We start from the raw sequence: 25,152 nt of genomic DNA on the forward strand, positions 1-25,152 counted from the left end.
TTTCTTTTTTTACCTCAGGAATGAGGACTCTGGTTTTCTTTGATAAAGTAAACAGCAGGAGAAGAATGGAATATTAATTAAAATTCTATTTGTTATAACAGAGCTGGAAATGTATAGTGTCTGTGATTTCAGTAAGATAGCTATCAACTTTTTCCGAGCACCACTATTTAGGGACAATACATGAGTTCTCTAAAATCTTTCCTTTTGTAAAATTTCATGAGAGACAAAGGAATGCATGGAAGGTTAAAAAATCTAAACATCATATAAGTGTATATATACAGGCACACCTTGTTTTATTGTGCTTCCTTTTATTGTGCTTTGCAGATATTGCATTTTTCGTAAGACCCTCCACCAGCAAAAAGATCACAACTAGCTGAGGGCTGAGATGACGGTTAGTATGTTTTAGCAATAAAGTATTTTTTTTTTAAAGATTGGCACCTGAGCTAACATCTGTTGCCAATCTTCTTCTTCTTCTTTTTTTTTTCCCCTCTCCCCAAAGCCCCCCTGTACATAGTTGTATATTGTAGTTGCGGTCCTGCTGGTTGTGCTGTGTGGGATGCTGCTTCAGTATGGCCTGATGGGTGGTGCCATGTCTGTCCCCAGGATCCGAACTGGCAAAATCCTGGGTCGCCAAAGTGGAGCACGTGAAATTAACCACTCGGCCCAGGGCTGACCCTAGCAATAAAGTATTTTTAATTAAAGTATGTACATTGTTTTTTTAGGCATAATGCTTTTGCACACTTAATAGACTACAGTATAGTGTAAATAGAACTTCTCTATGCACTGGGAAACCAAAAATTTCATGTGACTCACTTTATTGCAATATTCGTTTTATTGAGGTTGTCTGGAACCAAACCTCCAATATATCTGAACTATACCTGTACTAAATATCAAGAGCTCCCCCTTCACTACTCTTCCCCTTCATCATTTCCTCCCACCCTTCATCCCAATCTTGTTCCTACTTCCCTCCCAAGAAATATCACAGTTAAACATTTAATGTGGAGGCATGACGTCAGCATCATGGCTGAATAAGACATCTTTTGTTGGTGTTCCCCCACCAACAACAATGTCGCAACCATCCACAGGCAAAAGAGCCTTAGTGGGAGCTGTTAGATTCAGCACCATATACCAAGAGACCTGGGAGGAGGCCCACCCGTGTGTTAGGTAATAGGCATATAGACCTCAGTCCTAGCTATAGACCCTGCAGTGGCCCATGAACCAGCTCCAGTTCCTCTCAGCCGTGGTCTGGGAGCCCCTGGAAACACTGTCTTAAACAATCACCCAAGGACAAGGGAGCCTTTGTGGATGTCCAGGTTTCTAGTGGAGAAGTTCCAGCACACCACTGGAGCAAAAAAAAATATGAGTTTGGATACATTGGAGAGGGTAAGAGGAACATTTGCCGTTACCTGTATTACCCCTCCCCCAAGACAGCACAGCTTAGGGCCAAGAGAGATCTTCTTGGCCTATGATTTCCCCTGCAGGGGAAAGCAAGAGCATGTGAGTGATCACTTAGCTTCCCCAGCTGTGTGGGGTGCTCCCATAGAAGCTTATTTCTCTTTTGCCGCATCCAGAGTACTCAGTCGTGAGCTGCATGACTGGAGAGCAGGAAGAGGCTGGGAGAACAGCAGCTGGGGCTCTTGGAAGGCATTAAAAGGAAACAGACCCTCCTAACTGCTTCATGGATACCATTAAGAAGTCTGCCCATGAGCCACTGGGAACACCTTGCCTACAGATCCCCTAACTAGCCCAAGGGCATCCCCAGTTCTCTGTGAACTTCACCCACACACACCCCAATCTGTGGCTGGCACCCTATGTGTGCTCCTAATGGCAGTGGTGAGAGGGAGCTTTAGCAGACGGCTAGTGAGCATATTCAGAAAGCCTGAATCTGTGGGCCAGGGAGAGACCACAAACTTGAGCTTTGGTGCCATCTTTGGGAAAACAAAAGGAAGGCTGTCAGCATTTGGCCTGGTGTGTTGCAGGATCAAGATAAGCTGTATAAGCTTAGGAATTCTACCACAAGAGTGAACAAGAATCATGGGGCAGGTGTATCCATAGAACGTCTGAGAAAGCCTCAAAATCCCTAGCAGGGCTGATGGAAGGTATTTCTCTCCTGAAAGCAATTAATAAAGACTGGAGGAGGTGACTGCTACTTCAGATGTAAAGACAGCAATGCAAAACTTCAAGGAACAGGAAAAATCAAGGAAACATGACACCATCAAGGGATCACAATAATCTTTCAATAACCAATCCCAAAGACATGGAGATCTGGGATTTACCCCATAAAGAATTCAAAATAGCTGTTTTAAGAAAACTCAATGGCTACAAGAAAACAAGCAAAGACAATTCAACAAAATCACGAAAACAATACACAAACAAAATGAGAAATTTAACAAAGAGATAGAGATAAAAAAAAAAGAAAGAACCAAACAGAAATTCTGAAGCTAAAGAATAAAATGAATGAATGGAAAAAAAATGCAATAGAGAGCATCAACACTGAACTTGATCAAGCAGAAGAAAGAATCAATGAGATTGAAGACAGGAACTTTAAAGTTGTCCATTCAGAGGAGAACAAAGAAAAAAAAATGAAAAAGAGTGAAGAAAGCCTATATAATCTATGGGATACCATCAAAAGAAACAATCTGTAATACTGGGGTTCCAGAAGGAGAAGGGAGAGAAAGGAAACAGAAAGTTTATTTAAAGAAATGGTGGCAGAGAATTTCCCAAATCTGCAAAGAGATATCCAAATTCATGAAGGTTATAGGTCATCAAACAAACTCAATTTAAAGAGTCCTCTCCAAGATATATTATAACAAAACTGTCAAAAATTAAAGACAAAGAGAGAATCTTAAAAGCAGCAAGGGAAAAGGAACTTGTAATTTCCAAGGGAACCCCATAAGGCTATTAGCAGATTTCTCAACAGAAACCTTACAGGCCAAGAGAGAATGGGATGATATATTCAAAGTGCTGAAATTAAAAAACTGCCAACCAAGAATACTCTGTGCAGCAAAGTTATCCTTCAGATATGAAATATAGATAAAGACTTTTTCAAACAAATGAAAGCTGAGGCAGTTCATTGCCACAAGACCTGCCTTACAAGAAATGCTGAGGGCTGGCCCCGTGGCTGAGTGGTTAAAGTTTCATGCACTCCGCTTTGACAGCCTGGGGTTCACAGGTTCGGATCCCGGGTGTGGACCTACTCCACTCATCAGCCATGCAGTAGAGGCATCCCATATACAAAGCAGAGGAAGATTGGCACATATGTTAACTCAGGGCTCATCTTCCTCAACAAAACAAAGAGGAGGATTGGCAATGGATGTTAGCTCAGGGCAAATCTTGCTCCCCAAAACAAAAAGAAATGCTGAAAGGAGTTCTTCAAACTGAAACGAAAGGAGAGTTGTTAGTCTGTCCAACATGAAAACATACGAAAATATACAACACACTGGTAAAGGTAAGTATATAGTCAAATTCAGAATACTCTATGATTGTGATATGGTGGAATGTTAAACACCTAAGCTAGTACAAAGGTTAAAGGACAAGAGTATTAAAAATAACTATAGCTGTAATAATTTGTTAATGATTACACAATATAAAAATAGGTAAATTGTGACATCAAGAACAAAAAAGGAGGGTGGTAAAAGGGCAGAGTTTTTGTATGTGATTGAAGTTAAGTTGTTATCAGTGTAAAATAGATTGTTATATCTAAAAGCTGTTGTATGTAAGCCTCACAGGAACCACAAAGGAAAAACCTACAGTAGGTGCACTAAAGATGAAGAGAAGGGAATCAAAGCATACCACTAGGAAAATTATCTGTTCATAAAGGAGGGAGGAGAGGAAAAAAGGAACAAAGAAATTATAAAACAGTGAGAAAACAATTAATAAGATGGCATTAGTAAGTCCTTACCTATCAAACAATTATTCTAAGTGTACATGGATTAAATTCTCCAATCAAAAGGCATAGAGGGGCTGGGTGGTTAAAAAAAAAACCCAAAACCTAACTATATGCTGCTTAGAAGAGACTCCCTTCAGCTTTAAGGACACATAGGCTCAAAGGGAAGGGATGGACAAAGATATTCCATGCAAATAGAAACGAGAAAAGAGCAGAGATAGCTATACTTATATACTTATACTTAAAGTAGTCTTTAAGTCAGAAACTGCAAAAAAAGGGCAAAGAAGATAATTATATAATGACAAATGGGTCAATTCTTCAAGAAGATATAACAATCATAAATATATATGCACCCAACATCAGAGCACCTAAATATATTAAGCAAATACTAACAGATCTGAAGGGAGAAATAGACAACAATAACAGTAGGGGACTTTAAAAAATGGGCAAAGGAACTGAATAGACATTTTTCCAAAGAAGACATACAAATGGCCAATAGGTACATGAAAAGATGCTCAACATCACTAATCTTCAGGGAAATGCAAATCAAAACCACCATGAGATATCACCTCACTTCTGTTAGAATGACTACCCTCAAAAAGAGAAGAGATAAGTTTTGGGGAGGATGAGGAGAAAAGGAAACCCTTGTGCACTATTGGTGAGACAGTAAATTTGTGCAGCCACCATGGAAAACAGTACGGAGGTTCCTAAAAAATTAAAAATAGAACTAGCATATAATCCAGCAATCCCACTTCTAGGTATATAGCTGAAGGAGATGAAATTACTACCTCAAAGAGATATCTGCACTTCCATGTTCCTTGCAGTGTTATTCATGGTACCAGTAAGTGGGAACAACCTAAGTGTCCATCAATGGATGAATGGATAAAGAAGATGTGGTATATATATATACAATGGAATATTTTTCAGCTATGAGAAAGAAGAAAATTCTGCCATTTGTGACAAAATAGATTGGACCTTGAGGGCATTATGCTAAGTGAAATAAGTCAGACAGAGGAAGACAATTACCGTACGATATCACTTATATAAACTCCACATATAAATGGAACTCATAGAAACAGAGAATATATTGATGGTTGCCAGGGACTAGGGAGTGGGGGAAATGGGGAGATGTTGATTAAAGGGTACAGACTTTCAGTTATAAGATGACTCAGTTCTGGGGATCTAATTTACAGCATGAGATTATAGTTAACAATACTGCATTATAGACTTGAAAGTTGCTATAAGAGTACATTTTAAATGTCCTCACCACAAAAAAAAGAGATGATAATTTTGTAAGGTGATGGAGGTGTTAACTGATGCTACTGTGGTAATCATTTTGCAATATAGTAAGTATCAGTTGTACACCTTAAACTTAGACAATGTTATATGTCAACTATAGCTCAATAAAGCTGGAAAAAAATCAATGTGTATCTTTTCAAGCATTTTCCTGTACATTTATATGTGTACATATCTCTTTATATGCCTAAATATGTAGTTTTCTTTGTTGTAAATTAGTGGAGTAATAGTTACGTCTTAATCTGATTGTATTTTTATCCCTTGAAGATATCCTGGAGATCTTTTGCTATCAGATATCACTCTGTCTCATTCTTTTAGAAGTGGTTGCTTTTTATTTCACGTTATGACTGTATTATCATTTTTAAACTAACCTGGTATTTTTGTATACTTAGGTTTATTCTAGTTTTTACTTTTCAAATAATACTTTAAAAAACCTGTTTACAAATGTATTTTTAGTCACACGAATCAATGTTTCTGTGGGATAGATTCCTAGAAATGGAATTTCCAGGCCGAAGGTTCTGTTCAATTAAAGCTTTGTTGGGTTTTGTCAATTTGCCCTTTACTTGTGTACTAGCTAATATAGAAAGTTAAATGGTGAAATTGAATTTACAAATAGTTAAATGATATTTTTTTAAGAAGCCACATTAACCCTTCTAGCACCGTAGGGTATAAATAAATAAATGACAAGAAATCTTGTGGAGTTGAGGTATGATGTATGATGTGGTCTTATTGGATGTTACTTGTACATATTGAGTCAGCAACAGGTTATTGCAAGATCATATTACCAAAATATTTAAGGGTGGTAGAATTTTTGAACCTTTGTTCTGTGTCTTATTCTGAACATAGGAAGTTTGTGTTGTGGTGAAGACACATGGTCTGCAGACTCGAGGCCAGGTCTTCTGCCCCCTATGAGCTAAAAAAACTCTAGACAAGTGATCAGAATATTTGACCTTTTCAATCCTCAAATACTGCATTGGCAAATTGAGGTCAATAATCCTATCTTTAAAGGTTATTGTAAAATTAAGTGCTCAATAGCTGGTAACTGTTGTTATTTTTATTCTTCCTGACAGTTTTGTAAAGATAACCGTGATTAAATATTTTTCTTCTGGATTAAGTGGCAGTGGGGCATCTTCTGTATAGCCAATAGAAAGCATATAAACTCTACGTATCATCCCATGGGTCAAAGGTTGCCACTTTTCTAATGAACAGAAACAGTTCTTCCTATAAACATTGAATTCTTTGTTTTGTTTTCCACCCCTATGCCAAAATAATTTGGTAGTATAAGGACAAGACTTCGTCGATTCTGACTTGCTTACCATCCTGGCACATAGCTATTTTGGATGCAAATTGGTATCTTAGATCATCCAAATTAAGTCTTATCAGGAAACATATGCTAACAGCACAAGTTGACAAAGTCAGTATAGATTCGCGTTCTTCACAATTTCCTACTTCCTGATGGTCTAAAGATGTTAAATACCGTAATTTACTAGAGTCCAAATATTTTCTGGAAATCACTATGTCTAAGATAGAGTAAGTCATTGGCCTTCTGAACAATGCCTCTGGTTACACAGTAGTAGTTGCCACAGTCAGATGTTCCATTTTTCCTTTTATAGATGTGAGAGTGGTGGTGCGTTCCACTCGAGTTCCAAACACTGACAGAGAGACCCTGTAGCTGTTGTGCTGGGCTTCAGGGCTACACTTGCTAAGTTTGATCAGGTGTGCCTCCAGATGCTGGTGCTTTGCCCCCTACTCCCCCCCTCCCCCCACTTTTTATAGTTACTTTGAAAATATTTTGTGACGTATCAAGAAACATTATTTCAGAGGAATATTGGGATGTTCCAATTCATAGTAGTGCTCAGAAAGATAAGGATGTAACCTCACTTGCAGTATGAGATGTGAGTTGAAAACCTAACTCTGTAAACTTCTGGTTGTCTAGTTTGAGATGTTGGGATCCTTGCTGGACTGATCTGTAGTATCTCATCACTCAGGTCTTCTTCTGTCCTTTCTGTACATTCCCATATTTTTTTCTCTAGGGAAATTTGTTCCAAATCCTTTTCATCTAATCAAATTACTCCAGCTTTAGAATAATTCTCCAGCCCACATTAAGCTTTATCAATCCTTTGTTTCCTTAGTATTCTGTTATTTTCCTTTGTTCATTCAGACAATTCTTGACAACTCATATGCTTTTATGTCCTTTACCCCCATTGCAGAGTAATTTCCTTTTCATCTCATTTTATCCAAATATGAGCGAGAAGGGAATCAGTGCTACTGATCTCTGGCCTATTCTAGGATCCTAAACAGCAACCCTGGGTGGTCCTATGGCTTTAGTTACCACCTATGGTGGACATTGTGGTTATTTTCTTTAAAATCCATTCCACCTCTCTGCTATTGTGTAGTAACCATGTGATCTGGATGGGACCGATCAGAGGTGGGGCTAGATTAGGCTAAGCCAGTGGTTCTCAGCCCTGGCCACCCATTAGAATGACCTGAGGAGCTTAAAACAAAACAGACAAAATCCGCCAAATAAACCCTCCCCAGCAAAAATGTCTGCAAGTGGGGCCTGGGCATTGGTACTTTCTAAATAATTCCCAGCTAAAGCTAATGTGCAGCCAGTGTTGAGAACCATTGGTCTTCTAACTAGGTGTTTCCATCTTCCCTGCCACTTGCATTGGTTCGGGAAACTCAAACCTAAGCAGTTAACTTGTGCCATTCCTCAAGTTACATGAATTGGTTATGGTGGGTATAATCAGCCTAATCAGCATAGCTCAGGACTTTTGTTTTCTGGATGTGGATATGTTTTCAGTTTCATCTCTTTGTTGTGAAGAGACCCTGCCTTGGGATGAAACTCTTACTTGGAGGAGGACAGAACTTCTTAGCTGAGTTTCCTCTCTCGGCTGAGTTTTGACAAAGACTTCTCTGACCATACTTTACTTACCCTCCTCAAGCCCTCTTCTCTACCAGGCCCCGACTTTGGCCTACCAGGTGCATGTTAGTCTTTGCTGAGTCCATTTTTGCAAGAATCCTGCTGAATCAGCTCCCATTTTGTCGTAATAGCTCTTTGGGAAAGGCACTTTACTGATTGGCTGCTTCTTTTAGTTCCTAACATATTCACTTGCACCTAAGCTTTGCACATACATTGCTGATGATTTGTTCAGTTGATCAATATTTACTGAGCATTTACTATGTACTATGTACTAGATAGTGTGTTATGTGCTGGGGACACAATAATGAACAACACAGACGTGATCCTTGTCTCATAGGGTTTACCGGCTTGAAATTCAAATCTGTTTCTACTATCTCAGTCATTATAGGAAAACTTTCAGTTTGTTATGTGCAGTATAATATAGCTGGGCAAAGTCTCTAAAAAGCTGCCTCATATATTTTTGTATGGGGTTAGACTGTAAATAAGTAAACAAATCTGTTTGCAACATGGCTGCTTGTCACGTTACCTGTCAAGACTAGGACTTGCTCAGTTAGCATACGAGCTGGGGGCAGCATAGGTACAACTTTCCCCGGGGGGCTGACAGAACACTGCAAGAACTCCCCAAAAAGCCCACAAGAATTCTGCATTGCCTTGTATATCCAAGTAAGAGCCCTGATTGCTTGAACATATGCTGGGGCATGGTGGCAATAAGGCAAGCAGTTAAGAATACGAACAGTGGAGCCAAAATGCTTGGGTTTGAATTCTGGTTCTACCACTTTTGATCTCTTTGACATTAGGCAAGTTACTTCTCTGTGCTTTAATTACCTATCCATCTGTAAAATGAGAATATAATAATAATAAGAGGATTAAGTAAGAGGGATATATTTAAAGAATTTAGAATGGTTCCTGGCACGTGGTAAGCCCTTATATCAGTGTTTGCTGTTTAATAATGTTGATGATAAAGATGGACCTGTTTATTTACATCTCAAATTCTCTTACCAAGGGCCGGCCCTGTGGCTGAGTGGTTAAGTTCGCGTGCTCTGCTTCAGCGGCCCAGGGTTTCGCCAGTTTGGATCCTGGGCGCGGACACGGCGCCGCTCGTCAGGCCATGCTGAGGCGGCATCCCACATGACACAACTAGAAGGACCCACAACTAAAATATACAACTATGTACTGGAGGGATTTGGGGAGAAAAAGCAGGAAAAGAAAAAGAAGAAGATTGGCAACAGTTGTTAGCTCAGCTGCCAATCTTTTAAAAAAAAAATTCTCTTACCGAGTTTATGGCAGTCTTATGAGATTTTTAAAAATAAAAACAGAATCTGCATGTGTATTTTGTAGAAGAGAGTAGTCGTCAGAGATTAGTTTGTACTTTCCTTTTTATGTCTGTGAGAAGGGGGAAATCGTCGTCACTGGACTCCAGTCGTGCTTTGAAGGGCCTGTGAATGTATGGTGTTGTGTAGTGAGGTGAGCAGGCAGTCCCTGCTGTCTTGGAGTTTACCTTCCAAGACTGACAACGTTGGTTTAGATGATCAAACAAAGGTCGGAAAAACAGTCGTCTATGAGTTGACCAGACACTTTAAACGTAAAAAACATCCTATATAATGGAAGTTTACTATAATACAACTCATTGTAGGATAGGATTTAGTATAGGGTGTATATATCTCTTACACAGTTTTGGACTAAATACTTAAAGGAAATTGTAATAGAATCATATAGTATGGACCTCTAGAAGAACAATTAGCACATTTATACTGTACAGAGGTAATTAATTTGGGACAGGGAGGGAAGAGTAGGGGAGCAAAAATTTATCATTTAAATTGTATAAGGCCAAAGAAAAATGGTCCTCTGGTTACCGTTTAATATAGCAGTGTGATATGGTGGGAAGACCATGGATTTGGGGACAGGAATGACCTGGGCAAATCATGGCTCAGCCACCTACAAACTCTGTGGCCTCTCTGGAGCTCTGTGAATTGTGAATTTACTGTGTTTTCCCTTCCAGCTGTGGCTGCGGAAAGAGTCAGATTTGTAGCTCACCTAACAAACAAGTATATATAGGTATGCTTTTTAGCTTCAGTCTTGGCTTTTAAAATTTTAATCTTACAATTATTCTTTCCTTTTTTACTGTTTTTAAAAATGCCTTCCTATATACTTATTAATGGAACAAGAGTATTAACTTGCTGGGGCTTCCCTAACAGAATACCACAGACTGGGTGACTTAAACAATAGAAATGTATTTTCTCACATTCTGGAGGCTAGAAGTCCAAGATCAAGGTGTTGGCAGGGTTGATTTCTTCTGAGGCCTCTCTCCTTGACTGGCAGATGGCCATCTTCTGTCTTCACATGTCGTTCCTCTGTGCACATGCATGTCCCTGTCCTAGTTTCCTCCTCTTATAATACCACCAGTCATATTGGATTAGAGTCCACCCTAACGACCTCATTTTAATGTAATCACCTCTTTAAAGCTCTACCTCCAAAGACAGTCACATTCTGAGGGACTGGGCGTTAGGACTTCAACTTACGCATTTGCGGGAGACACGGCTCAGTTCATAGCAGTAATTAAAAAAAAGGTAACCTCCCTCATAAATTTCCTCAACTATAGAATGGGGATTGCAAAAATGATTACCTTGCTCTTTGTATGACTATTGTGAGGATTATATGAGATAAATTCAGGTCAGTTGCCTAGAACAATTGACTCAAATAATAGTCACTTTGGAATTGTTAAATATCTTCCTTTCCTACTTTTTGGAAAAGGAGAGAAATTCTGTAACTGATTGATAAAAGAAGAGACACAGACCTTACCTACTAAGGCGATAGTGTGTGTATTTGAAGTGCGAGAGATACCTGGGGTGTCCAGGGAAGTAGGAGTAGGGCAGTGGGGAAAAAAAAGTTTTTGCTTACTGTGGAGTATGAGATGATCCACAAAGCAAAGGCGCCGAGGTGGCTTGAGATAGACTCTGAGGCTGGGGTCTACTCCAAGATGCAAAAAGCCTGGAGAACTTTGCCCTGAAGTGGAAGAACTTCAGCAATAGTGTTAAGAATTTTGGACTGAGTTTAGAATTTCCTTTATTTTATGAAAGAGGAAACTGGCATCCAGAGAGGTTAAGTAATAGGCTAAAATCACACAGCTAGTCAAGTGGCAGAGGGCTTATCAGCTTTAAAAAATTACGTCCATGATTGGGAGGAGAAGAAAATGGTAACTTGAGGCAAATATCTGAATTCTACCAGACTGTCAGAGCTTAAGCTATGTCTTATGCATTATTGTATCTCCAGTAGCCAGAGAAATGCCCAGCATATAGTGTTCAATGATGTTTGTAGGTTGATCCAAAATAAATATTAAATTTGCAGGGGACTTAAACCTTAACTGTACATTTTTATGATATAAAACAATGTAGCATATTTATGAAATTTATGGAACATCTTTGGTATCATCCCAAAAATCAATATACAAAAAAAATTACATTAATAAGCGAGTTTCCAAGACTGCTAGATACAGAGTCAATATTGAAAAATCAATTGTATTTCTTTATACTAGTAGCAAGCACATACTTAGGAGTGCTTATACACTCCTGGTGGGAGTGTAGGTTGTACAATCACCTCAGAAAACTGGCAATATTTACGAAAGCTGAGCACACTTTTACCCTCTGGTCAGGCAGTTACTCTGCTAGGTATATATCCAACAAGAGCATGTGCACGTCTACACCAAAAATCACGTGCAAGAATGTTTGTGGCTGCATATTTGAAAGAGCTAATAACCAAATGGTCATCGACAGTAGAATGAATCAATAAATTGTGGCATATTCATATAGAGGATACAGTATGACAATCAGTAAACTACAGCTATATGTAACATACGGTTGGGTGAATCTTGTAAACATCAAGGAAACAAGTCACAAAAGAATACATGCTATATGATTCCACTTATATAAAGCTCCAGAAACAGGCAAAATTCTGTGATGCTGGAATCAGATAATGGTTACGTTTGGGGAAGTAAAAGAGGATACTAAGGGGGCTTCAGAGGTGCTAGTAATGTTCTATTTCTTCATTGAGCTGGACACTTATGATTTGTGTACTTTCTGTATTTGTTATACTCGATTATAAAAGGCTTAAAAATATGTAGAAGTTTATGTATTGAATTTTTATATATCATTACTTAAGTTTAGAAATAGCACATGATTATTTTAAATGAGACTGAAGCAATTGGCTTAGAATGTATAGCTGCCTCAAAAAAAGCCACAAAAAACCCACCCTCACCCACTCTCCCACCCTTTGTTTGGTTCAGTATCTTTCTTGTACTCTTACTTGTCATTTGCTTATAGAACTATATTCCTCGCAAACAAAATTAATACAGTATGCAGTATAGTTTTTCTATATTTAAATCTGTAGTTGTTTCTCTCAGAACTTTTAAGATATCAAAAAGAATTAAGCTTAGAACCATGTGTATAATATGATCCCAATTTCTCTACCTACTTGTCTGTCTGCCTGTCTATCATCATCTCGATACGCGTAGGAAAAACTTGAAGGATATAAGCTATAAGCAAACTTTTTTCTGAGAAGGGGATAGACTTTGTTTCTACTTTAATACTCTTAATATTTGAATTTTTTACAATGAGCATGGGACACTTTTTTAGTTAAAAAAATACAGTTTTAAAGAATTAAGTAGAAAGATCTTAGTTATGACAATATTTTATTTCCTAGAACTAGAAAAAGTCTCAACCATTTTTTCCTTTTATACTTATTAAAAATGTATAAAACCAATCAATTGAATACTGTCAAGAAAAACTCCAATAATTTTGATCCTTTAAATTCCTATTTAATATAATCACTTAGATTAGACATAAGATTTTGATTTATGTACTTGGATTTTTTTTCTTTTTTTCCAAATTTTCTGTGGTAAGCAATATTACTTTTATAATAAAGAGTATTTAAGGGAGGCAGATCTTTATTTATTATTTCAATCTTTGCTTATGAAGTTAGTGTGTTGTGCTCTTAAAGGATTTTTCTCCACAATATTTATCGTTCTTTTGTTCCAACTGGGAAGGGAAAAGGCAGAGTAGAAGCTATATAAAGTTGTTTTGTGAGATGGCTGTTTTTCTAATGGTATTATTCAGAATTTCTAAAAATACACACAATAGATTTTGAGGAAAAGGCAAACTGCTGGAATACAGTTCCTTTAGTAGTACATTTTTCTTTCCACAATCTAAGGCCTTTGACTCATGAGTGTGCTCCCAAGGGTGTATTAACCTCCCTCCTTTTCCTCCCCAAATTTCCCAATTGCATTTTTAGTTTGTGTAATTGTATTTGTCCTTTGTATACATAAATATACAAATTATTTTAAAATACATTTTCTTTGGTGGCTGATTAGTTTTATGCATTTGAATTGGATGGTGATAAGAGGTCACAGGTCTTGTAAATATCCCTGGAAATTAGGAAATTACTTAAGAGATCATGCCCTTTTGACTAGATTCATTCTCGACTTAGAAATAGCTTATCTTTCACCCTCCTTTCCCCTTCTGCAAAGTGTTTTGAAGAATCTAGCTTAAGTGAATAAAGTCTGAAAATCTGAGGTTTATTTTTCTTTAAAAATATAAACTGAGTGTTAGTATTTTTCAGACAATTAAAAGCTAACATCTAAGGGCTTCTGTTATAGTTCTGCTGCTGCTGATTAGGTATTCCTCAGTGGTGATTAGGAGATGTACAAATGCAATCATTTGCTAGGGCTTAATCACTCATATGAGAGAGAAGTTAGAACCCAGAAAGAGAAATTGAAGCTTGTATAACTTCCATTAGCCTTATTTTTTTAATGGCAAAAAAAAAAATTTGTTTTGACTAAATTAGGAATATTAAGCCATATAAGATAAATTGTGGTTTAAAAGAAATAAAGAACCTGGGGAAATACACTGATGTGAATACATTGCTACACTGTGTAGTGTTTTGTCTGTAGAACAGGTTGCTTAGGAATAATCGGCCCTTACGTCCCAGGACAGATTTCCCTCAGAGAGGTAGAGTAGGAAGGCTGCCTCGACAAGTGTCTCTCCTTCTTTCTTTGTACTGGGTGGCTGAGTCCAACAATTATAGCACAGGCAATGGGGGGACGTGGCTCTTTTCTCAGGTTTACTACATTCTGACTGATAGTTGAGAAGGAGAGAGATATATGGCTATGCCTTTTTTTTTTACAGGTCATCTGAGGCAAGGGGAGAGTGGAGTGCATGTATTTGGGCAGTGCTGTATTCCTTTCTGGTGAGAAGCGTTACAGGGCCTGAGTACCGAGAGTGAGGCCTGGGGAGAGGGTTTGAACAACTTAGCGTGATGAGCTAGGGATGTCTGGATGGGGAGGCCAGCTGTCTGCGCAGGTCAAGCCCTGTAGGGAGGCGTGACCCTGTTAGATTCAGGGGTCATTCTTCTGATGTGCAGTTCACAGGCTCAGATTTGTAGCCTTCCCCAGAGGACAACTTCTTGGGGATTGTTTTATACTAATCACATTCGCTACTGCTAATACATAAATCAAAATGCAATACCTACTTCAGCCTTTCAGCCCAGGTTTCTGGGTCTTCACTGCTAGGGTGACCAACTGTCCTAGTTTGCCTAGAACTGTCCTGGTGTGAGCACTAAAAGTGCTACGTCCAGAAAAACTTCTCAGCCTTAGGGAAACCCTTCAGTCCCATGGGGATGGTGGACCTCCCTATTTTACTTCCCTGAGTCCCTTAGCAACTGCAGCCCGGGAGGAGGGGAAATGTATTCTCCCCGCTGCTGGGGGCAGTCTCTTCCCTCTACTGCAGGTAATAAAGAGCCCTCAGCCCGTGCAGAGCCGTACAGCCAGGATGCAACTTCAGGGAGGAAGAAAGTTGCTACATCTCAAATGTGCCCTGATAGCTATTGCTGTGGAACAAATGACTGCAAAATATAGAGGCTTAAAATGGCATTACTTTATTATCTCCCCTGGTTTCTGTGGTTCAGGGATTTGAGAAAAGCTCAGCTGGCAATTCTGGTTTGCTCACTACCGTAGTGACAACAACTAGAAGAGCTGGGGCCTGGTCAGACACCTCTGTCTTCATGTCACCTCAGGGCCTCTCCAGGTCGTCTCCCTGTATGGGCTACTTTAAGCTCTCCCATGGCACGGTTGCCTCCGGGTAGTTTGATGTTTATCTGGCAGTTCAGGGTTCCAGAGCAAGTGTTCCAGCCAACGAGTAAGAAGCTGCCTCAAGTGTCACACTGGGTATTATTGCGTAGCAGCATTGTCACCGTAGTCACAAGATTCAAGGGGGAGTACGTAGACCCCACTTCTTGTTGGTTGGAATGTCAATGTCACAACATGTTGGGATGGAGAGATTATTGCAGCCATCTTTGGAAAAATACAATCCACCATAATTAGCCCAATAATGCAGTTTTTCGTTAATAAAAGTAATGAAGTTGTTAAAATATAATTTTTTCCTCATGAATTTTCATAATGCAATTTTCCTTCTGAATGAAAACAAAAAGGTCAGCCTGTAAATATTTCTTTGCATTGTTCTGAAAACCCATGCTCATCATTGTTCTGCTAGAATGAATATGTATATGTATATGTACATATATTCTCTCCCCTCGCAGAAAAGCCAACTGACCATGAGAGGTATATCAAACGTTCATTTGCTTCCATAGTAAGAGTTTTATGGGTGTGTGTGTGGGTGGTGTGAGTTTCTGTGCACATATACACCTGGGGGTCTAGAAAGGAAAGAGTAGGTGTGAGAACAGGAGGACAGCAGTGGCACAGGACGACTCAGGTTGAAGGGAGGCATCCACAGCAGGAAGGAGCTCTGAAGACCTTGATAGCTGGAAAGGGAGCTAAGGGACAAGGGCAGTGGTGGTCATTTAGAAGTGAGGGGCAGGTATACCTATAGCATCACTTTAGTATGATCATTCGTTTGAGATGTGGATACTGACGGTCTGATGCAGCTCTCTTAGACTCTCTCTCCCATTGTGACACTTAAGACCCATGACTTATTCTTTCCGACAGCCTCCAGCTTCTCGCTTGAGAGTAATGGAAATTGGGGTTTTAAAAAAAATCTAATGCAGTTATTTGGGGAATTTGCTGACAGCACTGTTTTAGCAAAGTTTCAGGAAGGCATGCTGCAAATCTTAATTTTATTAAACTGATTTTTTTGGCTTGATTTATGATTCTTGCATGAGTTCTATTGTTTTGTCCTTAACTCATTATATTATTTTAAAGAGGAATATTTCAAAAATTGAAAAAAAATAGGATAGCAGAAAGATGATAATTCTAAGCTACCACTTGTTTAAAAAGATATCTTGTGTGTTTGCATTGTAGGAATACTGTAGTACGATCCAACTCGATTCTGGGGTGGATTACCGGAGAACGGGGCTTCCTGCTGCAGGAAGACTCTACTACCTGTAAGTTTGTCAAAAAGTTTTCATTTTCCAGGTTTAGTATCTAATAATTAATTAGGAGAAGATGTGAAAAATAAGTAGAGTGACTATTAGAACAAGAAAGGCTAGTTCTGAAGCCCGAGATTTTCAAAATATGAAATGTTCTACCGTTAACTTCTTTAAACTGCGTTTTTTGCCATGCACATTTGCATGATTTATAATGTGTGATTGGAGGAAACCCTAATTAGTTTTTTGGGGAGGAGTGATGACAGATGGTTAGAAAGTAATGAGTATCCTCTTATAAGAGACTCTAGTACTAAGAGAATATCTTTATTGTGCTAAAGTAATTAATTATTTGTGGACATCTTCTGACAAACGTGTCATTTCTGTTCCTCCCAATTGTTGTTTTATTTTCTCAGGCAATCTGCTTGTAGTTATCATTGTTGATTGACTTCCACACGTAACTGTGTAAAATATATACACACAAGTGCAACTGGATATATTCTGTCTTTGAAAAGCTGAGACGCTCCTGAGTAAGAGCAATTTGTAATAATAGATGTATTCAGCACGTGCCGTTAATGCTGAAAAACAAATATAGTTTGTTTTAAAATGTCATTTGCGAGAACCTGAAAAGGAAAAAGTGCTTTACAAATGCAAACTGTTGTTTAGCGTGTGCTGCCAGTGTTTGGCACATCGTGGGTTCTCAGTGAATAGATCTGTCTAAGGGCTCATTGTGATTTAACTCAAAGGCATGTTTCTGCTAATTTAAATTTTGATGACAACGTGCATATGAGAGGTTCAGAAAAGTTCTTGTCTCTGCCACCTTGTAAGCAGAAGTACTTTACTGTTTTTGAAGCAGAAATTAGCTAGAAAAATCACATAATTAAAACTGCATACTTTACAGTGTACCAAGGGGACTATTTCAGTTTATTATTCAGATTCTGATGATTATTATAGGAGGTTCTTCATCTACCCTTAAGTACTTTGTCTTTAAAGTACTTTATAATTTTAAAAAGTTCTTGCACTTTTTTCTGCTTTAACTTGGACTTTTTTTCCCTCCAGTTTCTTTTCTCCTTTTTTTTTTTTTGGTTGGGAAGATTGGACCTGAGTTAACATCTTCCTAACGTCAAATAGTCTTCACATCAAATAGCTAACATCAAAATAGTCTTCCTCTATTTTGTGTGTGGGTCACAGCCACAGCATGGCTTGATGAGTGGTGTAGGTCTGTGACTAGGATCCGAACCTGTGAATGCTGGGCGCCAAAGTGGAGCACGCCAAACTTAACCACTATGCCACTGGGCTGGTCCACTTCCAGTTTCTTTTATGTTTGTGTTTTCTGGTTTTTAAAATTTTTCTGATGTTCTCAACCTTTCCCTGATTCTTTGCTACCTATTTCTTGATATTCCAGATGTGTGATACTTATAAATTAACTTATTATTATTCTCTTTATTCTTTTTCAAAAGAGGTAATCTTTGTACCCTGTTTTCCCACAAAATATGTCCTTCTATGGAAGAATTAAAACATTTTCCTAATGGGAAGTTCCTTAAATAAAGATGGTAGTTTGAGTCTAAATCATGAAATTTGTTTCATAGTGCCGGAGAGGTCTCAGTGGAATTTACAGGAGGTGGAAAGTCTGCTTTTGCTTGGAGCATAGCCATTTTCTCTCTGACCTACCCTATGTTGGCTCTTCCTCTTCCTGATAAAAGTAATGCAATTCTAACACAATGAAATTCAGGTTTGTACTTAAGATGTGCACTGGAAGAAAACAGAATCTAACAATATCCCAGAAGTCCAGGAAACTAGAACTACAAAGGATAGATACCCTGACACTCTGGAACAGTATTCTTAAAAATATATAAATTCATTTAATCCTCAAGGAAGATAGATTTGTTCATGAATTTAACAGCAAAAGGGCTTCACCCTAGTCTGGTAACCAAGAATAGAGTCTAGAGTCACACCTCACTCATAGGGTATGGCAGATATGTATCCCTGAGGGGAATTAGGAATTAAATCATCTCAGAAGTGGGAGAATAATATTAGACACCAAGATAGGGTGCTAGGAATGTAATTTATATTGTTTCACATGAGCCTTTAGGTGGAACTTCTTTCATGACAAAGTAGAAGAAAATTTCCTGGGGTCATACTCACATTTCTGATTTAATTAGGTTTCTTTTTATCTTGTTCTCACAGGAAAACTTATTAATTTCCCCCCATAACAGATTTTAATGTGCCATGCTATATATTGCCCTGTTAAAGCGTGTGTTTCTCTGCCTAAACATCTGGAATTGGTTCCTGAATATGCAAGCCCTTGTCAATCTCACTGGCACCCCAACTGCCCGAAAGGAACAACAGAATTCTGGCTTCCCTCTAGGGGAACACCAGGCACTCTCTCAGAATTTCATACAAGCAGAATCCCTTCTATGATATTTAATTAAATAGAAATATTCATTAATTCTGTATTTTATTAGTCTAACTTTCCAAAAGCCAATTAAAAATGTCCCAAAACACAATCCAAATAATATCAAGAATTACCAGAGATTTTAAAAGACTACCCCAAAAGTTGATGTGGAAAACTGTCTATGGTTCATAATATCATGTGGGTTACAGAACTAATTCATATGTGGCATTGTATGTGTGTGTGATCTATTTCAGTTGTAGTTTTATGTCACGTTAAATTTAGAAATCATAGAGTACCTTTATAAATAAGTTTCAGATGTTTTTGGCCCATCTCAAGAAGTTTTTAACCCCATATAAAACAAACTCAGAGAATTTAAATTTAGTAAGTTACAAGCGACAGAGAGCTTGAGTGCAAATTTCCAAACTTTTGCGTAGATTAAAACACGCCATGGTTGTCCAATTTTTCATTCTCTGGTAACTGCATGATCACCCCAGAGATGAGCACAAAGTCATTTTCTTCCTGGTTGCTTGGTGGATTGGGCTCAATAAGATGTCCATATATGGAATATGGTTTGCCAAAATCCAAACAAGTCGACCAAGCGTTGGGCTCAGACCAGTAATTTATTTTGAACTCCTGGGTGTTTGCCAACGGTGGCCCTATCCCATGCCTTCCAGAGAATTTAACTGCTTCAGATTAGCTCTCTGCTTGGGGGCTGGTGATCCTAGAGGTAATCATTTTATGTATTCATTGAACATCTCTTTTCAGACAGGAAACACCACTGCTGAGGGGGTCCATGAGATGCTCCCCCAGGCCATTTTGCTGTGTGGGGTTATGGTTTCCTGCGGAGAGGAGGTCACCTTAGACTCACCCTTGCTCTCTGTTTCTTTTCCTTTTCCATTCAAAAGCTGAGTAGTATAGGTTTTTTCCTGCTAAGTCTGTTGAAGGAACTGGGAGTTGAGGGTGGAGAGAGGGTTCCTGTTCAAACACCATACCTCCATCATACTCACATACAAACTCTCCACCGCCAGCACAGAAACCACAGCCCCAGTGGAAGATTGTAAACTGAACCAAAAGAGATGGGGGACAGGTGCTGGACCTGGGATTTGTTTTTACCCTGCTTGTACATGAATAGGTTTACCTATTATTGTTTCATGGATGCTGGCAGAAGGCACAAGAGACCTGGATCAGAGACAAAGGATTTCATCTCTTTCGGCGTGAAGAGCATGTTGTGCCGGTTCCCTCCTTGCCCCCAGTCCCACTGTAGGGGAGGGCGAGTTTTGCTTAGGGCCCAGATAAATGCCTGCATAGGCAGTGAGTAGTGTTATAGGAGAGGACCTCTGAGCTTGGAGAATCCACCAGTTTACTGCCAGAAGTAAGCAAGCCTGCTTTTTGTCTTATGGGAGACATTGCTTCATCCCTCAGGGTTTCTTGCTGCAAACACAACCTTGAGAAACGGTTTGGGCCTTCCATTCTTGGCGGTCTCAGCAAGATGTGTAGGTGAGTGAGAGACCCATGGGGGATTGTCTGTCCCAGCAGAGGACATTTACCAGACTTTTAACCTTAAAGAAGCCAGGCTTTCTCCCTTTATTTCATTTGGCTCCTATCCACTGAAGTCATCTATCACTTCAACAAAATTACATCTGAACACATTATTCAGTTATTTAATACCTCAATTAAATTGTCTCAAGACCATTTCAATTCCATGTATATGGGGACTAGAATCATACTGAAAATAATGAAAAATATAAATTACAACTTCTCAGACACAGCCGAAATACTCACATATTTTTACCTGGCTAATTTACTACATACGTTCATCCATCTTTTGAATATATTTCAAAAAGAAACTTCTTGAATACTTTTACCAGTGGAAGTTTCAAGTCTTAAGTACTCTTAATCTTCCACTTGGGAAACATTTATTCCAAATAAAAAATCATTTCTGAGAATATATCTTTGAACATCATTAAAAAAAGAAAAAGTTTGCTGGCAAAAAACACATGGCTTCAAGGTTATAGCTCTGTTTTAGAAGAAACGTCTGTGAAAACAAAGACTGGAGCTCATACATGTTAAAATGTACTTCCCCACAATCAGAAACTTCCTGTTACTTGTCTGTGATCTTACGTATACTCCCCTGCCCTCACCTGAGAAAACCAGATCAATGAAAATTTAAAACATTTCCTAGCTTGATTGTCATATTTTCTCATACCTAAAACTTTAGCAAGAGATCTATCTTCTGCCTGGGAAGTTGCCACCTCTGGTTCAGCAGAGTCTCCAGGACATCTTGGAACCTTTCCCCCATCCCCCATCATTACCATTCCAGGTGTTTCTGTTACAGACATTGGAATTTACAGTTTCAGTCTTAGTTTTTCTTACCAGTTAGAGTACCAGCCCAGTCATTTCCTGTTTCAATTCCCACTAAGAACCTCTGAAACATCTGCCAGTAGAAGCAACTTGAAAATTGTTAGGTCTAGCCCCCTTCCTTTTAGACTGTGATTTGTTTCAGTTTCATGTACTAGACTGCCCGGAGTCCCTAAGAAAGCTATGTGTGTACCCCATTGAAACAATTTATCATCTATCATCTCCAGCAAAGCTGTTATAGTGGCATGCCGATATAGGTCTGCTATACTCTTTTCCCTTCAGTTCACTAAATTCTCTCATGTATCTTTTAGAGTCTTCTGCATGCACCTCATTCCTACTTCTGACACTAGTTTGCATGGTGTCACAGTGGAGCAGTGATGGTACTGAAGGGAAAACATCACACAGTTAAAGAGTATAAAATTTATTCAGCAGCAAAGAATACAGAAAAATATCCATACAGAGATAGTTGCACAAAACAGAAGACAACAACTCAGATGAGAATATGCTATGTTGTCTTCTGTTTTGTGCAACTATCTCTTGTCTTGGTGAAGTAAGGGAAACTGACCTTTGATTCACACTGATTGACAGTGAACATTCAGGCATGTTCTAGGATTTGCATCTCGTTGTTGCACCTGGTGAGCAGGCAGGTACATAGCCAGAATCTCCCCCATCCACCCACCTAAGATTGACAAAGGTGACCTGATGGAATCCTTATCCTGATCAGGTGCTATCTTTGTTAGCTGATGGGCCCTTATGGGCCAGAAAAACATACAACTTCAAACAAGAATATGCTATAGAAGTGGAACCTGGATTTGACCAATTTACAGGAAGTATTAGGTGCGATGGAATGTATTAAATAACATCATAAGAGTACGTTCATCAAAATATAGACTGTAGATTTTTTAAAATTATGTAAATAAATTGGTTCTTCAACAAATAAGAAAAAAAGAGAGAGAAATGGTAGATGGAACCTGTAGTTTGAAAAAGACTTAAGGAACATATCAACCAATTGCAGTGCATGGACCTTATTTGAATCCTGAATCAAAAAAAAGAACAAAAACAAAACAAAAGCTGTGAGCAATCAGAGAAATTCAAACACTAACTGGATATATCAAGACATTGAAGAATTATTGTTAACTTTCTTAGGTGTGATAAGGATATTATATTTATTTTTTAACAGCTTTATTGAGATGTAATTCACTTGTCATACAATTCACCCATTTAAAGGGTCTAATTCAGTGACTTTTAGTATATTCACAGAATTGTGTAACCATTACCACAATCCATTTTAGAATATTTTTATCACCCCAAAAAGAAACCCCATATCCCTTAGCCGTCACTTCCTTCTCCCCACATTCGCCTCACACCCAATCAGTCCAGGCAACCACTAAGCCACTTTCTGTCTCTATAGAATTGCCTATTCTGGATATTTCATATAAATGGAATCATGCAATATGTGGTCCTTAGTGATTGCTTTCTTTCACTTAACATAACTTTTTCAGGATTCATCCATGTTGTAGCATGTGTCAGTACTTCTTTCTTTTTTATTGCCAAATAATATTCCATTGTTTAGATATATAACTTTTATTTATCCATTCATCAGTTGATGGACATCTGTGTTGTTTCTCCTTTTTGGCTAGTGTGACTAATACTGTCATGAACATTCATGTTCAAGTTTTTATGTGGACTTATATTTTTGTGTCTCTTGTGTATACCTGGGAGTGGAATTTGTGGAGATGGTAATTCTGTGTTCAGTCTTTTGAGGAACTTGTAGACTCTTTTCCAAAGCAGCGGTACCATTTTACATTCCCACCAGTAATGTATGAGGGCTCCGGTTTCTCCGCCTCGGTGTCAGCACTTGTTAGAATCTATGTTTTGGTTGTAGCCGTCTGTATTAGTTTCCTAGGGATGTTGTTACAAAGTACCACAAAATGGCTTAAAACAACAGGAATTTATTGTCTCACTGTTCTGGAGGCCAGAAATCTGAAATCAAGTTTTCAGCAGGACCATGTTCCCTCTGGAACCTTTAGGGGAGAAACTTTCCTTGCATCTTCTAGCTTCTGTTATTTGCACAAATACTTGGTGTTCCTTGGCTTGTAGATATGTCACTCCAGTCTCTGCCTCTGTAGTCACATTGCCATCTTCCTGTGTCTCTCTCTCCTCTTCTTCTAAGGACATTAGTCATATTGAATTAAGGGCCCACCTACTTTAATTACATCTACAGTGACCCTATTTCCAAATAAGGGCACATTTTGAGGTACTGGGGGTTAGGACTTCTACATATCTTTTTTTGGAGACAACCCAAACACAGTCCTGGTGAGTGTGAAATGGTGTCTCATTGTGGTTTTCATTTGCGTTTCTCTGATGGCTAATAATGCTGAGCATCTTTTCATGTGCTTGTTGACCATTTGTATATCTTCTTAGGAGAAAGAGCTATTCAGATACTTTGCCTTTTTTTTTTTTTTAATGAGGAAGATTAGCCCTGAGCTAACATCTGCCACCAATCCTCCTCTTTTTTTGCTGAGGAAGATTGACCCTGAGCTAATGTCTGTGCCCATCTTCCTCTACTTAGTGGGACACCTGCCACAGCATGGCCTGATAAGTGGTGCATAGATCTGCACCCGGGATCTGAACCAGCGAACCCTGGGCCACCCAAGCGGAGTATGTGAACTTAACCGCTGAGCCACTGGGCCGGCCCCTGCCTATTTTTCAGTTGGGACATTTGTGTTTTTATTATTGAATTTTAAGTGTTCTTTACATTTTCTAGATATAGGTCCCTTGTCAGATAGATGATTTGCAAAAATATTCTCAGACTGTATGGATTTTTTTTATTTTCATTTTTTAAAAAATTGAGCTATAATTGACATATAACACATTAGTTTCAGGTGTACAACATAATGATTTGATATTTGTATATACTGTGAAATGATCACCACAGTAAGTCTAGTTAACATCCTCTTTTTATTTTTTTGATGATGTCCTCTGAAGCACAAACTTTTAAATTTTGATAATGTCCAATTTATTTTTTCTTTTGTTGTTTATGCTTTTGGCATTATACCTGAGAAACCATTGCCTAATCCAAGGTCACAAAGATTTATGCCTATGTTTTCATTTAAGAGTTTTGTTTTTAGCTTTTATGTTTAGGAGTTTGATTAATTTTGAGTTAATTTTTATATATGGTGTGAGAAGGTGGTTCATCTTCATTTTTTGCATGTGGATATCCAGTTGTCCCAGTACCATTTGTTGAAAAGCCTATTCTTTCCCTATTGAATTGTATTGACATTCTTGTTGAAAATCTGTTGACTGTAAATATGAGTTTATTTCTGGTCTCAATTATATCCCACTGATCTATTTGTCTATCTTTATGTAATACCACACAGTCTTGGTTGCTATAACTTTGTAGGAAGTTTTGAAATCAGGAATTGTGAGTCCTTCAACTTTGCCCTTTTTTCCCCCAAGATTATTTTGGCTATTCTGGGTCCTTTGAATTACTATATGAATTTTAGGATCAGCTTTTCAATTTCTATAAAGAAGCCAGCTGGGATTTTGATAGAGATTGTCTTGAATCTGTAAATCGCATTGAGGAATTCAATATCAAGTCTTGTGATTCATGTAATGTTTTTTAGTTTCCTAGGGCTGCCATGCAGAGTGCCACAAACCAAGTATTTTAGAATAGCAGAAATTTATTCTCTCGTTCTCAAGGCTAGAAGTCTGAAATCAAGTTGTTGGCTGTTTGGTTCCATCTGGGCACCCTGAAGGAGAATCTGCTTCATGCCTCATGAAGCTTCTGGTGGAGGTCCTAGTTTCTGGTGGAATTCCTTGGCTCGTAGGTGCATTACTCCAATCTCTGCCTTTATCTTCACACGGCGTTCTCCCTGTGTGTCTCTATTTCCAAAGTTCCTCTTCATATAAGGACATCAATCATTGCAT

At 38.5% G+C, this 25,152-nt stretch overlaps 1 protein-coding gene across 2 annotated transcripts in view; it reads left to right on the forward strand.

Moving 5' to 3' along the window:
* AFG1L (AFG1 like ATPase) overlaps window positions 1-25,152 on the forward strand; it is a 196,224-nt gene that overhangs the window by 116,392 nt on the left and 54,680 nt on the right. For both annotated transcript variants that reach the window (XM_008520642.2, XM_070559193.1), the window contains exon 8: window positions 16,408-16,490. In XM_008520642.2, the coding sequence (XP_008518864.1) occupies window positions 16,408-16,490 (83 nt within the window). The remainder of the gene's footprint in view (window positions 1-16,407; window positions 16,491-25,152) is intronic.

Source organism: Equus przewalskii, chromosome 9 (genome assembly GCF_037783145.1).
Source record: "Equus przewalskii isolate Varuska chromosome 9, EquPr2, whole genome shotgun sequence".
Taxonomy (NCBI): domain Eukaryota; kingdom Metazoa; phylum Chordata; class Mammalia; order Perissodactyla; family Equidae; genus Equus; species Equus przewalskii.